The 17870-nt window shown below is 42.2% G+C and overlaps 1 protein-coding gene across 1 annotated transcript in view; it reads left to right on the top strand.

Moving 5' to 3' along the window:
- robo3 (roundabout, axon guidance receptor, homolog 3) overlaps positions 1 to 17870 on the top strand; it is a gene marked incomplete at its 5' end in the record, with an annotated part of 155517 nt that overhangs the window by 115678 nt on the left and 21969 nt on the right. Inside the window, 4 exons of the mRNA XM_079172075.1 lie at positions 604 to 731; positions 10229 to 10353; positions 12721 to 12892; positions 15959 to 16164. Coding sequence (XP_079028201.1) covers positions 604 to 731; positions 10229 to 10353; positions 12721 to 12892; positions 15959 to 16164 — 631 coding nt within the window. The remainder of the gene's footprint in view (positions 1 to 603; positions 732 to 10228; positions 10354 to 12720; positions 12893 to 15958; positions 16165 to 17870) is intronic.

Here is a 17870-nt window from a genome sequence, read left to right as displayed (position 1 = left end):
CACAAGGTTTTGAAAAGAAGATGTTTTGTGGGCGTAATGGACAGCAAATTTGAACAAATTCCTGCTCCCATGGAGCCACAATACATGTCATTTCAAAGATTCCAGGTGTTCTAGGAATCCAAATGTACAGCATCTTGTGACGGTCATCCAAATACATAAATACAATGCAACTTATTTATTAAACAGCTGTGGAACTGGCCCTGTGCCTTTTTAAGACAGTGATAGTAATAGTAATGCCGGTGATGGTACATGATAGCAGTCATGTCAGTATTGCATGGGAACACAGTGACTGAGGAACTGTTAGAGTCTTTGTGGATTTGAATGCATGAAACTTTAATGATCCCTCAGGGGAAACGGGGGAAAATGTTCCCTAGTTGTCAGCAGGATCCAAATCTCCACAGGGAGCTTAACGCTATAAGACAATAATGTGAGCTTTACCAAACCCAGTCTCATACTGCCGACTGCATTACAGCAACTTTTCAGATGGTCAGAAAAGCAGCATCATTCTTAGCCTGATAGCTCTGCATTTTGTTACTTTTCAAAGGTTTAATTAACCCAGATAACTTTACATAAAAGCCTTTGTGTGTGTGGATGTCTTTCCAGATTTGAGATCCGCAGCGACAACAGTCTGCGTCTGACCCAGGTGCGAGGTGAGGACGAGGGCACTTACACCTGTGTGTCAGAGAACAGCGTGGGCAAAGCCGAGTCTTCAGGGACCCTGCAAGTGCACGGTGAGACATGGGCATGCATCCGAAGAACCTATCAGTAGAATTCATCTCCGGCTGCAGTCACTGACGGTGCCAGCTGGCTGCACAGTCATGATGTAGTTGTTAAAAACTGAGAATGAATAGTGGACTCATTTCATTTAATAATATGTGTGAATAATGAGAAAAAAAGTTTAATGTCCAATATGTTAATGTTGTTGTAAATGTCTCAGAGAAAGCATCATTTTCTTAATACTTCTAATTAATAAACCCTGCTTTACAAATCGTTCAACAAGTGAAACTTCAGTGAGGACCGAACATTAGATTTCAACACTAACTACATGAGTGAATGATGAACAGATGGACACAAAACACCTCCCAGTGGCTTCTGTGTTAGATTTGCCATCAAGTCCATCTCCTCTTCAAGAACATGTTGAATGTTATTATCAATGACCAAGATGTGAATATGATATTGGCCGTAAGAAGTCAGAAAAACAGACGGTGTGGCTGGTTCCGACTCCCCAATTCATGCCACTGGTAACATGCAGATAGCTGAAGCTGAGAGAGGAAAAGTGAAAAATGGATTTTGAGTCTCGACTCGTCGTCCCTCTGGAGAGAGAGCCAAGATCAAAAAGCAGTGAGATGCATTAGAATAAAGCCAGCCCCTTGATAATAAAAGGGAATATTTTGGGTTTTGTTCTGTAGCATTTAATCCTGTTAGCAGGCAGAGCTACAGTGCTGACATGTGTCAACGCATGCTCACGTACTTTATCCACATGCATGCACTAACAAACAGACTACAGACACATATACATCATCTGTTTATAATGCATTATAATCAGTTAGAATGTGATACAGAGATATCAAATAAAATAAAAACCTTCAAACAAATGAACAATAAAACAACAAAATGAACAATAACTTTGAACCTGGCTTTATCCAATGTTCACATTTCTCTTCAGAAAATGTATGAAAATGTGCAAATATTTAATAAAAGAATGCCTCATTTGCATATTTAAACATATATTTTCAGAAAAATTGTAATACAAAAATAATTGTCACTTGAATAAGTGATAATGAACTGGGGAAGTTCCATGGTATATAATTGAATATGAATACTTCATTATAAAATGCTTTACAGGACTGTCTCAGAAAATTAGAATATTGTGATAATCCCCATACGTGTGATTTAGTTTACTGAACCAAGCTGAGTGTTTTTCAAGGCTCAGGAAACCCTTGCAGGTGTTTCGAGTTAATTAGACGATTCAAGTGATTAGTTGAATACCCTACTAGTATACTTTTTCATGATATTCTAATATTTAGAGATAGGATATTTGAGTTTTCTTAAGCTGTAAGCCATAATCAGCAATATTAAAATAATAAAAGGCTTGCAATATTTCAGTTGATTTGTAATGAATCCAGAATGCATGACATTTTTGTTTTTTTAATTGCATTACACAAAATAAAGAACTTTATCACAATATTCAAATTTTCTGAGACAGTCCTGTATACTGTTGTGATTATGGTCATTAGTTCTTATAACTATATGTTTATTACACATGGGTGCGTTGAAAGTGCTACTGAATGGAGAAGTCATTCAGCAGCTGTTAGACAAACACATCGTGGGCTGCTTCATGCAACTGCAGTATTATGGATAATAGGAACCCCCCCCCCCCCCCCTACAGAACCACAGATCAATCAGAACACAACCTCTAATCTTCACCTGTATATCAGTTCATCATCACTCCTCCTTCCTTTCAATAGGCCTTTTCACAGCAGTCATGTAAACACAGGTGATACTGCTCCTATTCATGATGGTCCTGTTCTGTTTACTGTGTCACAGTCATTCCAGTGAGACAGCTCGCTATACACTGGCCCACCTAAACGGAACAAGGCCATAATTAAGGTTATTAATTGCACCAGTGTTTACCCTGCTATGACTATGAATGCTGAATAGACCTGAGCGGCTGCAGCGCTGCAGTCTCACTCCTTCCTGTTGAAATATTTCAACGAGTGTCACCGTTCATTGTGACCTCATCATCTCATTCAGCTTTCTTTTCCCTCTTTTCTTTTCCACCCCTTTCTGCATCACTCCATCGCAGTCGGCCCGTCCAGTAAGTATTCCATTTCATCCCATCTTATGTGTGTGTGTGTCTGAGAGAGCGAGACAGTCACCTGTCGTCCTCTGGAAACGCTGAGTAGGCTTTTGTTTTTTGACCTTTGACTGCACTTCATTCAGGCTTTAGCTCATCTAGGTGGAGCTTCATTGCTACAAAGAAAAAAGATCCCGTTACATAAAAGGTGAATGAAAAGACTAGCAGTCTTTTTTAACACTACAAAATAAATAAAAGTACTGTAGCATCACGGTCCTGCAGTAATATATACGGATTAATCACACATACTCTGACAATACAATTTCCTCGCTGGGAAAAATAGTGCCTCTATGCTTTAAACATTTTACAGCTAACAGAGCGTTGTGGTTTGGAAGCTGACAAACTCTTCATTTGACACCAGGCTGTTCTTGTGTACTTATGGTGATTAAACGGCACAAAGCTGTGAGTGGAAAGGGAACACAGGACGCTCCTTTTGTGCGCCATGAAATCAAAAAAATACCAAAGTCGACACTTTTACCATAGAAGAGAACATGTTGTTGTCTTCAGGAGCTTTTCATTGTCGATACTTGAAGACAAACATGTCGTCCAGGAAAGTAGTTTTGCAGCTATCTGAGGAATCGACTGTCAGAGCAGACGCTTACTTTTTCCACTGTCACAACAAGAACAATGTTTTGGTCGCACAATGGAGAGAAGTGTGTGTTTGGAGAAATTGGAGGTTCTCTCTTGATTTACCTTGATTTCTTTCAATCACCCCGTTTACCTTCTCCGCTCTGATCTTTAAAGTTTCCACAGTTCGTCCATCCGCCCTTTTCACTACCTGGGGATAGCTGTCGGGGAAAACAGAAGTGCGCTCCTCTTCCTGTAGCGTTTGCGCAACGTTTGACGCTTTTCCTTTGTGCCATAAACGGAGCCTTCATTTTCCCAGGAGATCGTACCTGGTGGCAGACAGAATTGCATAGTGACAGCAAAGCTTATAGCGACCTTCTTAATTCTTTTTTTTTTACTTCATTTACTTCTTAATGATAAAATAAAACACAGAACTTGTCTTCTGGCACGTTAAGCAATATAATCTTTTCTTCAGGTAAGGGCAATCTTGCTAATAAATAAATGGAATAGATTTGAAGCAATAGACTGAAATACTGCACACATGACATGACGTAGGGAGGTAGGTGTGGAGCCCAAACACTGACGTCAAACACCTCAATTCTACAAACAACCAGTCATTGTCATCAGGCCACGAGGAGAATGTGAACATTTTCCTTTTCATCTGACACACGTTTTTTCTAAAGTGCAGATCCATCATCAGGCTGGATGCTTGTTAGACAGGGTTTTATAACATCTCACATTAGCTGGCCATCATTTCCATGTTGGTCAGAATAACAAATTGGCTTGTTGGATAACTCCCAAGACCTCGGACTAACACATCAAGAATGCCCGATACCCATCAGGACATCCTGACTGGTCTAGTTGTCCATCTGCTTCAAAGCTTACTCTGGATGCTGAGCACGAAACCAAACTAAACAGAGACCAACGCTTTATTTGCACCCTATTCCATTGAGATAGCTTCCTAAATTCAAAGTACAGAGCGGGACTTGATGTGCATTCTGACAACATGAGTCTGTCTCAAGCCTGACTTGACTAAGTCCCGTCTGTAAATGTGCAGCCAGGCTTGGAGGGAAAACTTAGGACAATGGTACAGAGAAGGAAAACAACTGTACCTCACATGTTGATATAATGCTCTACATAGTGTATGTACAGGCAGGAGGCAGAGTGACCTTCCTTTTGAATTCTATCCAATTGAATTTCGATCTCATTCACCCTGTGGGGAAGGTTCACTTCTCTGTCTTGCCTTGGGGTGCCTAGATATTATAAAAGCAAAGAATTACAGTACTGCTGCTATAACTTATACGCAGTCTATTTAAAGCTGCACCAGCCCTCCAATTTATATATTGAAGTTGGATAAACAGGCAGGAGTTCTGGGCACAAAGGTCCCGCTCCAAATTAAATAAAAGCATAGATGAATTATGGTCCAGCTATAATCCATTATGCTTAGGAAATAACCACTTCCTCAATCGTGATTTGTGAACAGAAACAGGGTTCAGGGTAAAGGGTGTGTGTCTGACAAAGAGAGGGTGTGATGTGAAAGGATGAAGCTGAAGACTCATGCAGCATCAGCAGCAGCGTGAGAGTGTGTTTACTCAGGCGTACGTGTGTGAAACAGGCTGTCTGCATCAGCGTGGGACTGTGACAGCTGCCTGTCACATCCAGGCCCCTGAGGAACTCCTGTTGTGTCCTGTGTGTGTGTGTGTGTGTGTGTGTGTGTGTGTGTGTGTGTGTGTGTGTGTGTGTGTGTGTGTGTGTGTGTGTGTGATAGCTTCAGTACGTTGGAGCAAATCACACGTCAAGTGTTTAGGGGAGTGGGGGAGGTAAGACGCTCTGGTTGTTAGCACTTTGTCTGCCTTTGCTGTGCGACTGAGCAACACACCGTGCTCATACGACAGCAGCGGAACACGTCTCACTCTGATCCGTCGTGGTGGGAGCACATTATGTGGTGCACAGCTGAGCCTGTTGAAACATTTGTCTGCTGTGTTTTGTTTCTTCTAAATTATGTTTCCTCCATAAAGCTGAGATCAGCAAACTCTGCAGAACTCTCAATTGCCTTCCATTAAAGGTTTTTGACAACTATGGAGTGGTTTAGGTTAGGGAAGTTTGATTATGCCACATAAGGAATGGTTAAAGGCTGTATATAGCACATTACTCATGAAACAGACAGGCCAAAACTAAAGACAGCAAGAAAGGTTCTTTCTGAGTTTCTTGTATCCATTCATGGGCTCATGGAAATCCAATCCAGACTATTTTTTTGCTAAACAAAGCATTTCCGAATAATCCTCCTGTGAATTTTCTCAACCTCTTCCAGATGTTTTATTTCTTTTTTGACAACCTCCATCAAAGTCTGCTTGCAATTATCCATCCATTATTTGTAACCGCTTATCCTATTCAGGGTTGCGGGGGGGCTGGAGCCGAACCCTGCTGACATTGGGTCACCAGACCATCTCAGGGCTGCTTCAATCATGTGCTTTCATTTAGGTCCAGTCTTCTTACTGCCATTCGACAGAACACTTTTGCTGGGACCATAGAGAGCTAAAGGAGGTGACCACTATATACGATTCACTATATATTATTCACTGTTGTTGGCTGAACTATTCCTTTAAGGTTAGGTAACTAAAAGCATCAGGACACCATTTCTAATCCTAACCCATCATCTCCTACATTAAAGTCAAACTTCCATCCACACCCTGAGCTTCTGCCTAGCTACATACAGTAGAGGGAACAGCACTTCCTGCATTACAACTGCACAATAACATCGGGAGTAACTCGTGAGGTGCAGAATAAGAACATGATTCCCAGATACGGGATCACACTACATTAGGGGTCTGCAACCTTTTTTGATCTGATGTGCCATTTCAACATTAAGGTTAACATTACGTTTAATATGATGACACATACATATGTAAGTCTCCAACAGATCAGTATTTTATTCCATCAAAATAGGCAACGTGCAAAGCAAAAAACATTTTCTATCATAATCAGGACATTGTAATTATTAAGAAGGCTGCTTATGAGAACACCCACATCCGAGTTCAAATCATTAACCTTCAGCAAAAAACATTACAAATTCTGCGAAGAAGGCAACTAGTCTATTCTTTATTTAAACTCTCCCCGATTTACCTCCCTCACTCTGCCTCCTGCAGTTATCAGTTTATGTGCCATTGTTTTTGCACAGCCGGTTATATATTTCGTAAAATTGGAGAATGAAGGTACCATGGTGTTTGATAAACAGTGACAGCATTTTCTGTTTTTTTTTTTGTTTTTTTTACAGCAAAAGCTGTCATACCTAAAAGCAAGAAGCCCAGAATACTAAATGACTGTACGACAATGTGCTGTGCAAATAGCTTCCACAACATGCAGGCATTGTTTTTCAGGTTTCTGTCATGTATATTTTAGCTGCTCTGCTACGATCCATCTCCCTGTTTCCATCCCATGTATGGATGCCTGCCCTAAATCTAAAGCTCAGTGTCGCGCCGAGTGCACCCATTATTGCTAATTATTTATTACAGCCTCAGGCAGTGTGCCGGCTTGCCTGCTCAAATCAAACATTGTTATTCTCCAGACAGCGCTGTGTAGCTCACCAAAAACAGCATTTTAATAGCCGGAATATTCCGAGCTGTCACCGTATTTGGGTCAAAGTTATAGCATTGAGTCAGGCACGAGGGGGAAATGTTCAGGTGTTGACGAGTTTTTTTGGGACAAGTGTCTTTTCTCCCATGTGTTCATCACATCTGTATGAGCCTGGAGTAGCATTACATAAGAAGTGGGTATTACACTGCATTTCTTATTACTATTTCAGGCCTTGCATCAGTCCTGACAGCAAGCCCGTCCTTAAGGTAGCTGGGGAGTGGAAGCCGCGGTTCAGTGCTGCTGTATGGTTCACATCCAGGACGCCGGGAGCATGTTTGGGCTTTGACCTTTAGGGTTACTGGTGGGGCTGCATCTTTGATCCCAGGATATGACCCTGCCCATGTTTGCAAAGGCCCCCTTAGCTGTGATTCATCCTGAGCCTGACACTCGGATCCCCTCCTGCTGTGTGACGGGGCCCGTGGTGGAAGCAGTATTTAGGATGATGAAGGGCGGGGCGCTTCCCTAGACAGGGGGATAAAATGTGTACGCTGGGCATGCAATGAAGCTTGTATACTCATGTCAGGTGAACAGGCAAATCACAACGAGGGGGGCTTGGTAAATTGAACAAAGTGTTATGTGTATGAACCCAACACAACATCATACCCGTCAGGTTTTATTTTCTCTCACTCGGTATCTTTCCATCACTGGATTCATCATTCATTGGATTTGCAAATTAAAAAAAAGGCTAATTATTGTGTGTTTACATCAACTAGGTATATTGTAAGGAGGGAACACAACAACATTGCATACCATGTGAGAAACCCCAAAGCCACTACAGAATATATGTCACGGTGCATTATGACTTTTCAGCTTTTCATCCTTTTTTCATCCAACTTTTTCAACTTCAAATAAGAAAGTGCAAATTGAAACACTGGCGGACGAGTGTTTCTTTCTGTTAGCTGTCTTTGTATTCTTTAGGACGCTTCTCCACCTCCCTGTCTCTCTCGGTCTCTCGGTCTTCTCTCAACACTAATTGAGACAGAGAATGAAAGAGGAGCAGGAGATCAGGTGGGAAGATGAGAAATCAATTAGGACCGGTGGATGGCGTCATTATGCATTCACACCACCCTCTGTGGAGGAAGGCCTGTCACTTGCTACAGAATCAATAGAAATCAATGGGTGTGTGTGTGTGTGTGTGTGTGTGTGTGTGTGTGTGTGTGTGTGTGTGTGTGTGTGTGTGTGTGTGTGTGTGACAGAGAGAGGACGCAAACATAGACTTCCCCTCCTGCCCTCCATCTATGTTCAAAGACATCTGATTAGCCTGGTTCCTGGGATCATAAAGGTGCCTCACAGACCTGAATCCAGGCTCCTGTGGGTTCTGGGCTGGTGGTAGGCTCTCCAGCCAACCAAGCATAGGAGATCCATTATTATGGCATATAGTTTACCCAATAAGCATCTATTATAGACGTCATCAATCAAAGCCTAACAAGTCAAGGTCACAGATAATCAGTGTTTTCCCGTTGGCGACAAATAGTCCTTTTGGGCCTAATAGCTCCAGGTATTAAGGAGCCACAGGGACTAAAGTCAGGGCTGCTCCCTCTCTCTCTGGTTCGTTAGTGCTCTCAGCTTCTTCTCACTCTGTTTTAGTAGTAGCAGTAGTTATAGTCGGGACATAAGAAGTGTTAACTCCACATTCTAGTATACAGTGACGTTCAGCCCTGCAAAACCCGCCCCCATAGTTCCTGGACCTAAAGTTCTGCCTCTATAGTCTCTTTTCCACCACAGGAACTCTCCACAGGGACTAGGAACATTTTGAGGAACTTGCGTTTCAGGGTCCATATTAAGTTCTGGAGACATCTGGTTGCAGGGGTAGTACTTTCTGAGACTACAGGAACTTTCGGGGTGGCGTTTGCAAAGATGACCGCCGCTGATTGTTCAAACACACACGCGTCGCTGCTTCAACACGTGTACCATCATACACAAAGAAGATTAAGGGACGAAGAGAGATCATTTCTCTTTGCTTGATAACATTAATAGTAAAGTTTCCCTCCTCGTTTTTTCAAAAGACGGAGAGAAAGAGATGAGCGAGCTGAGAGGGCGAGAGAGACCAAAAGCACAAATATAACCATCAAAGACTCGAGAGATGATTTCATTTCTCTCCTCTGTCAGTCATCACTCACATCACATCAGTAAATACTAGCAGTAGACGTCGTCGCAGTGACACAAAACACAAGTTGTTTTCGATAAAATGCGCGGCCACACTGAACTTCTTCAGTTCTGTAGACCGCTGTGGAAATGCACACAACGGGCTGAAGGAACCTTTTAGTTCATTGAAAAGTTGTCCCGAGATTACAATTGGCAGGAACTCCTTGGTGGAAATGCGTTTTGTTCTTTTTTTTGCCTGGAAGGATCCAAGAGGATCTGAATTTAGTCCTAAGTTCCTCCTGGTTGAAATGCAGAAACGATGTGTTCCTGATACAACCCTGAAAGTGGAAGCAAAAAGCAATCAGCGCTCAGGCTTTGGAGGCTACTATCCATCGTAGAGGAGAAGCTTAAAGTGCTGTTCAAGCTTTATTGCAGGAGACCTGAATCTGTTCTCAGCCTTGTTTGACTTCACTTGTTTTAAATCGTCTTCTGCTCTTCATCACTCTTTTTTTTTAACGGAGTGTTCGCAGCCATGACCCCACTATGTCCACTAAGTGTGTGACGAATGCTGCCACAATATTTACTTTTCTGCTAAAACTGTGTTACTTCAGGGATTCTTTGTTTTATAGCTTCGAAGCGTCAGTAATCCAAAACTCTTTTGTAAATGAACCCAGAGAGCGCTCCCGTCCTCTTGCCTTCACGTGATGCGTTACTGCTTGCTATTTTGACACAAAATCATCCGATGTTTAATCAAGAATAATGACTGAATATGTGGACATGATGAATATTTAAAATGAGGGTTGGGTGATTTATCAGCTGCCACTGAGTTGCTGACTTACATTCTCCTCAATGCACTTGTCTTACTGGTATTGGAGAAATGTTCTCATGACTTTGTTGCCGCTATATCCAAAAGTCCCTCATATTCGTACTTTCTTTTAACGTTTTTGTGGCCTTTACTGTAAGTGTTGAGGCGGTCAGATTCTCCTTCTCCACCTCCTCACTGCATTAAGCCTCACTCAGCACGCACAAAGACTTTGCTTCTATTTTGCCCCCGATAACGATGTCTCTCCATTGTCTGCGTTGCAGTGCCCCCTCAGATCGTGGTTCGGCCGCGGGACCAGATCACAGCCCCGGCTCGCACCGTGACCTTCCTCTGTGGCACCAAAGGAAACCCTCCGCCGGCCGTCTTCTGGCAAAAAGAAGGCAGCCAGGTAAGAGACTCTGTGACTCGTATGAATCTCTTTCTGTTTCATTGACGATGACTTCACTTCTGACCTCTGAGGCATCCATCAGGGTCTCGTGGTCACTTGGCGTCTGGAAGCGATTTTGTTCAATTAACAGTAATATGATATCTGTCTAAATTAATATTGTACAACTTTTAAGGAACTAGATGGTGGTTGAAGTTATGTACCGGTTCTGGTGCATAAAGAAGGGAGTTGACCCTGAAGCTCCAGCAACACTTTATTATAAGAAGGTTTCAAACTCTGGCCAAATACTGTACGGCGTCACCGACATCCAACATTAGACACAACCCCCCAGGTAAAAAGCTTGTTTTTCATGCACTGGTCCATTTAGTGATGTTGGTCTAACATTTCTTCTTTCAGACGAGTGGAAAGAAAACACCCAAAATACACATTTAGCTGATTCATTTCCTACTTTGTCTAACCCTCATATATCATTCATAGCCTGATTTATACAACATGAATATGTGGCCATGAATGAGTTTCATATATGCTCATCTGGCTTTAGACCAATCAAAGGTAAGCGGAGACACTACAGGTGAATAAGGTCAAAAGAAATCTATAACTAATAGATTTCACCATGAGACTTCCCCAGTTTATTACTTCCATCAAGAGAATTTTTTTTTGTATATATTCTTTTCTGAAAATGTATGTTTAAAGGATGCATTGTCTTATTAAATATATGCTAATTTGCATACATTTCCAGAACAGAAATGTTAACATTGGATAAAGCCAGGTTAAAAATGTTTCCTTTTGTTGAAATATTAGTAAAAGGTTTTTCTAGAGGGAATTTGGGATATCTCATTGTGTCACACATGCTTTAGTAGTAAAATGTTGTATAAATCAGGCTATGAATTATATATATGAACAGACCCCTCTGCACAAAACCTTCAGAATATAGACATTTTACTTCCAACCAGATGAATCCAAGTAGGATGAGTATGAAAGCAGCTGAACACAGCAGCCATTAATGTTCTGATGTTAGGCTTGAATCCCCTCACATGCCTCTCTGGTACACGTGCTTTAAAGAAAGCCTGCATCTCTGCTTCTCACTGTCATGTTCCTGACTCTCATCCTTTGCTTTTATCATTATGTAGTTTAGTGCCAGAGTGACACACACACACTCGCGCACACACACACTTGCACATTCATACACACAGGGTATTATTCACCGAAGTGTACGTCTGCTCAGGCCTGAGTGTGTGTGTGTGGGGGGGTTGTGCATGTGTGAGTGTGAGAAAGGCGAGCGTGTGAAAAGCACTGCAGCCTGTTGGAATGCGCTGAAAGGCCTGACGAGAGTGCGTGGGTGCCTGTAGCATGGCTCCCAGGTACAGATTAGAGAAGGGGGAGATTGGAGGAGGCCTGGAGAATGTGTGTGGGAGAGGGAGAGAACAAGAGTGGAGGAGAGAGATAAAGAGGAGAAAGCGCGGAGGACAAGGGGGGAGAGGAAGTATGTGGGTAGCATGTTGGGATTGAAACACCGTCGTTATTTCATGTGAAATGAAAAGGGAGAAGATCAGGGATGAAAGTTGGAGGAAAAACACTTTTGGTGTCATTTTTTCTGGATGAAAGTAACAACAGATGTGGATGCAATGAAAGAAGCTTCAGGCTAAACACACCATGTGTTTTCTTGATTTGTTTTAATGCACATCGACGACCAATACTGAAAATAGTTTTTTTAGCTACAATAATGTTGTAGCTGTTCTGCAGCAGGCCAGCAACCACTGTGTGTTACGGTTCATCCTCTGTGCTCGTGTTCCTGCAGCCATCCCTCCACATCATGTCTCCTTTACAGGCCATGGAGTTTCTTTTTTTTAATCTTTAGTGTGTATTGTTGTAAGTTTTGCAGTTTGAGTACACGCATAGTCACAAAGAGATAAAGTTCTGAGGTTTCACGTTTGAATGAAAGCTCTGAGTCCATCTCTTGGTGGTCGGTCACGGCGCTCTCCTTTCCTCTCTTCACACTGCATTCAACTATCCTCCATGTCTTCACCGCTTTGTTTCGAAGTGACCCAAAGTGTCTATTTTGTTTTGTTATTTATCCTTGAGCATTCGAAAGAGCCACATTTAATAATTCATACTATGTAAATGCAGATTCTTAATAAAGCTGCCATTTGAATAGCTGCTGTTGAGGTCCGTGTTGTAGCTTGGGTCTTTTCTTTCACTATCAGTTCTCTGAATAGAAGCACAAAAAAGCCTGTATGTGAAGCTGATTATGAAGCAATGGCAAAAATGAACGACATTTATTTTAAAATGAATTTTACGCTATAAAGTGCGTTCATTATCATGAAGAATTTAAATAAAAAGACAAATCCTCCTCATGTTTCCCTTCCCCAGATCCTGCTGTTCCCCATCCAGGAGCCGTCCCAGTCGGGCCGTTTCTCCGTGTCGCTGAGCGGCGAGCTCACCATCACCGACGTCCAAGTGGAAGACTCCGGCTATTACATCTGCCAGGCCATCAGTGTGGCCGGCAGCATCCTGACCAAAGCCCTGCTAGAGGTGGAAAGTGGTGAGTGCCAACACACAAACAGTAATCTGATTACACTGATAGAGTCCATGAGTTCGATCACATTAAAGATGCTATGATTGTTAGCTACAATATGTATGACTGCTGTCCATGTTTAAATTCACACACCTGCTGTGTAATTGCTCAAGATCTGAATTCAGTTTGGTCCAAATGTATCCGTTCATTTAACCAGGAGACAGGAGCGTCCTGTCTTCACACCACAAATCTTTTCTGTTGATTGACTCGCCAACATGACCCTCCGAGCAAGTCATCTAGTTACAAATCCCGTCTGAAAATGCATCTATAAACTGCACTGAGTTGTATTGTCTGGCATCTATTTGTCACATTATTTTCATAGGTTTTTAGAAGACAGTCCTGAACTAAATGACACATTGATGTGGACAATTTTTAGCATCTGCATGAGACAAATATGTCTGTTAAAGCGCCAGTGTGTAGGCGACCAACTGAAACTTCTCCCACGTGACAAGCATGAAGAACTCCGGTGACCGACGTGGACATGCGGATGTGCCTCTCTAGAGCCAGTTTTCGGTTTGTCCATTCTGGGCTACAGTAGAAACATGGCCGACTCCGTAACGGATAAGTAGACACAAGCTCTCTGCCGATATATCCCACTTAAATTCTACACTGTTCCTTTAAGACTTTAGTCAACAGAAATGTTGAAATTTAACATTTTGTAGTTTCATATTTGATTAATAACTTCTCCCAATCTGTTGATTGCCCCCCCCCCCCCCCCCCCCCCCCGTGCAGCGATATAGATTCAAAAAGTCATCGTTAAAATATTCTCCTCCGAATGAGCTAACAGCTGGAGTCCTTATCTGATGTAATCAAAAGGGACAACTGGTGATAGCTCTAAGCAAATAACCCTGCTGCAGCATATGCAACACACACACGCACACACACACACACACACACACACACACTCACTCAGGGAGTAAACAGGGATTTTGTTCAGCTCTTTCTACGCTAACTCCTGTGTTGACATTTTCGGTTTAGCTCCAGCTAGCTTTTCACAGAGACGAATACCAGTGAAGGCGCTCTGACGTCTGAAGGCAAATGTCACACGGTAGGCTGAGTGAAGTGTTCTATTTTTCGCTCAATCATTGCGTCGCGCCGGTTCCCATCGCAGGAAAAGAAAAGACAAACTCTCAGTTACAAACAGTCTTCAGCTCCTCTTTACCACCAGCTATGATTTTGCAGGAATTTACTCCACTCTTCCAAACTAAAATGAACTCTGCTAGTTGGCAACACTCATACCACAGTGTTTACATTGAACATGGAGAGCAGCCTGCACACTGCTGTGTTTCTCTGTGGTGACTGTGCAGGCTGTGGGTGAAGCCGGCTTTTCTCTTTCGGATAAACGTTCAGGCAGTAAACGTGAAGCCCAGTGGTGCAGCCGATGTGAATGAAGATTTATTCATTTATTTTTACATTTCCTCGAGCTAAGGAAAAATCTCTCACACTTGACTTTCACACCGTTTTTGAAAAGTTCAGCGCAAATTCCTCCTCAGTGCCGACGACGATTCAGTTGTCTGGTAGCAGAATGCGTTGTAGCCATTTCATGTAGTAGAAAGAACTTGCAGGAATACAGTTGATGTTTTAATTATTGTATTGAAGTATTGAATTCAATAATAGTGAATAGCTTATTCACTACACGATAGCAAGTTCAGATTTCGGTTTCTGGTCATTGTCGTATACAATTGTGAGCTTTTACACCCCATAACACAAAGACAATCCATCATCCACCAAGAATATATTCCAAATAATCCATGCTTACTCAAAGGTATAGTGTCTGATAGATATTATTGTTGTATTCATTCTGGTACAACTGAATATTCCAAGTGTCCCATCACTGTGGCAGAAGGTAAGCATCAACATATTACTTCCTGTCATCGATCTGCATGCAGCACTGAAGCCGGGCCAGAGAGAGGAGACTTTAGAGCCTCTGGGATGTCACATGGCAGGGCAGGCTGGGATATTACAGGCCAACAAAAAGACTGGTAACCCAGAGCATCTGTTGACTTTATTATGTCAGTAAATATGACTTCCAGGACAATGATAACAAAACTGTTACCAGTCATTTATAACCTGCAAAAAACACATCAATCATATCATACAGGCCCAATAATATGTAATGGATTTAAAGCAAAAGGTGAGATGTAATGTTTCATCTATGATTTTTAAATAAAATGTAGTTTCTGAAGTGTTGCTCTAGTGGGAAATATTTAAGCTTTCAAAATATGGCACCATGAAGTTGTGAGAGTACTTGATGATGATGATTGATGGTTAATCAATGGTTAGATTGTGAATGCTGCAGTCTGATTGGAGTGCATTATTGCGTCTGTTTTGCTCTTGAGTTTCTCTTGCTAGTTTAGAAAACATGGACAGACAGCACTCCCCTCACACTGTGAAAGTGAACTACATCTTGATCACAGCAGAAATTCATGAGGTTCAACTCAAGAAGTAATCTGTTCTCTGAAAAGAGGGGGGCTCAGTTATGGCCTTGTATCACCGTGACCCATAGCTTTTATGGGCTACGGTTTTGAAGTGTCGAGTTTTGACCATCGTCATTTTGAGTCATCATAAGTACAACAGAACGCTGAGTAAGACTCTTTTAGGCAACCAACATTTTACATCTTGGTTGAAAGGGTTAAAGTTGTAAGGGGAAAACACAGGCAACTCCCAGAACCGACAACACCTTGGAAGAGACGTGTCAATCACTGTGTAGCCCCGCCCTAAAGCAAACCCTGCTTTATGGTCTGTTTGACTCTAAATGGACCATCATTTACTAAATCATGCTGTATTGAAGAAGACTTGAAACTAGAGATTGAGACCATAAACTCATGTTTACAATGTTTACTGAGGTAATAAATCAAGAGAGAAGTAGAGTCATTTTCTCATAGACTTCTATACAACCAGAGGAGTCGCCCCCCGATGGCCACTAGAGAGAATGCAGCTTTAACACATGAAGCTTTGGCTTCACTTGGCAGAACTGGACTTTGCTGCCTGGTTGAATCTCAAACCATCTAACTTCGTTTGCTGTCCCTGCAGCACCATCGGACCGCCTCCCGCCCATCATACGACAGGGCCCAGCCAATCACACTTTAGCTCCTGGCTCCACCGCTCAGCTGCACTGCCACATCATGGGCAACCCCATCCCCAGCATCCAATGGGAGAAAGACGGCCAGAGGATCCTGGGAAACGATGGTCGAATCAGCTTGATGGAAAACGGCACCTTCCAAATCACCAACCTCCAGGTATGTGAATGAAAGACTTCCAACTAAAGTGTAGACACAGTTACTGTTATCCCAGACTAATGAAACAGAAAATGAAAAACTTTTTAATTGTTATTTTGCCTTTTAAATTTACAGCTCTTCTGTGATGACCTTCAACTTATTTTAATTCATTGTATATTTTTTACTGCTTCTCATTCCATCAAATCATAATTTCCAGGGAACTCATTAAAATGTATTCATGATCTTCACGTATTACGATTTGCACATCAAACATGATGCAGTACATGGAAGATAACCAAATTCTAAATTCCACGAGATAAAACACAGTTTTAATTGCAGGGAATGTATCGAGACATTTTTTACCGGTGACTCAAATGATGAGTTTGTATGAGAGGAGGAGAGGTGGGGAAAGTAGCAAAACTGCATCTGTGAGGCGTGATCACCATGATAATGAGCACACCAGGCCATTAGCAGTCGTTAGCATCGTCTTACTCCGCGCTAATGAAATCCATTCCGCCCAGAATTCCCTCCCGGGTACGAAGTAGCACCTGAGGTCACCGCTGCCTCTGTGAGACTCACACATTAATTGATTGTGGGTTCTCAATGATTAACGATCGCTGAGACTTGTAATTAAATCCTCAATACATCACTGCAAGTGAGGAGTGGATGAATGGGAGCGAGAGGTAGAGACGGAGGAGCAGGAGGCTGAGTGAGAGGAGAGAGGGAGACTCAGTCAGGAGCCTGAAGTGCATTTTACACTATATGTATGTCATGCAGGAATAAAAGGGAGAGACTTGACAGCTGAGAGCACCAACTTGGAAGTACTCGTGCTTTTGAAGTATGTTGAAGTTCTCTGTAGACTCTGGCTGTGTTTGATCAGATTCTACACAGTGAGCAGACATGCCCTCAGTTTGATTTTATAGTTCTACAGCTCAACAACACCTGGTATTTATGGCTTTGGATTTCACAGATAATTTCACAGCTGGTTGTATCCTTTGAGATGTTCTTCCGCACATTTTAGTTTGGGGCTTGTCAGCGATGTCAGATGTTGGACACCAGAGTCCATCACTATTACACAAAACAACAGCTGTAATGATGGCAGAAGACACGACTAAGAGTCAGCAGCTGACTAAAGCAGTTCTTCTGAGCTAACATGCAACGCTAACATGCTGATGTTCAGCAGGTATAATGTCCACCACGTTTAACGTCTTAGTTTAGCGTTTTAGCATGCTAACATTTGCTAATGAGCACTAAAAACTAGCTGGAACTGATGGGAATGTCAAAATTGTTGCAGGTATTTATGAATTTGCCATAAAACTTTGGTTTATGAACAGTTTTACCTGAAGATAGCACTAGAGGAAAAGTTAAGGGATGCACTCATTTATTCTAATTCATTAAGAGGGGAACATGGATATTTCTACTACGTTTCTACAAGTGAATCCATCCAATAGTGGTCGAGAGCTTTCACTCAAAACCACATATGTCAACCTGCTGGGATGGTTAGATGAAAAGTCTGAGGCTCATAAAAATCATTACAACGCATCATCTGGGCACCATGAATGTCTGGACCAAGTGATGGATCAACCAACCGTCCCTCCAGAGAGCCACGCTGCTAGCGCGGTTAAAAGGATGTTTGAGGTTTTTTCTATCACAACTAGGATCCTACTTTTGTAGTTTTTCCTATTTTTTTAATCAGTTAGTACAATATTGTACACACTCAGTGAATT

The sequence above is a fragment of the Pholis gunnellus genome (assembly GCF_910591455.1).
Source record: "Pholis gunnellus genome assembly, chromosome: 13".
Classification (NCBI taxonomy): domain Eukaryota; kingdom Metazoa; phylum Chordata; class Actinopteri; order Perciformes; family Pholidae; genus Pholis; species Pholis gunnellus.
The sequence above is the reverse complement of the archived record's forward strand: the minus strand, read 5'-3'. Positions and strand labels throughout refer to the sequence as shown.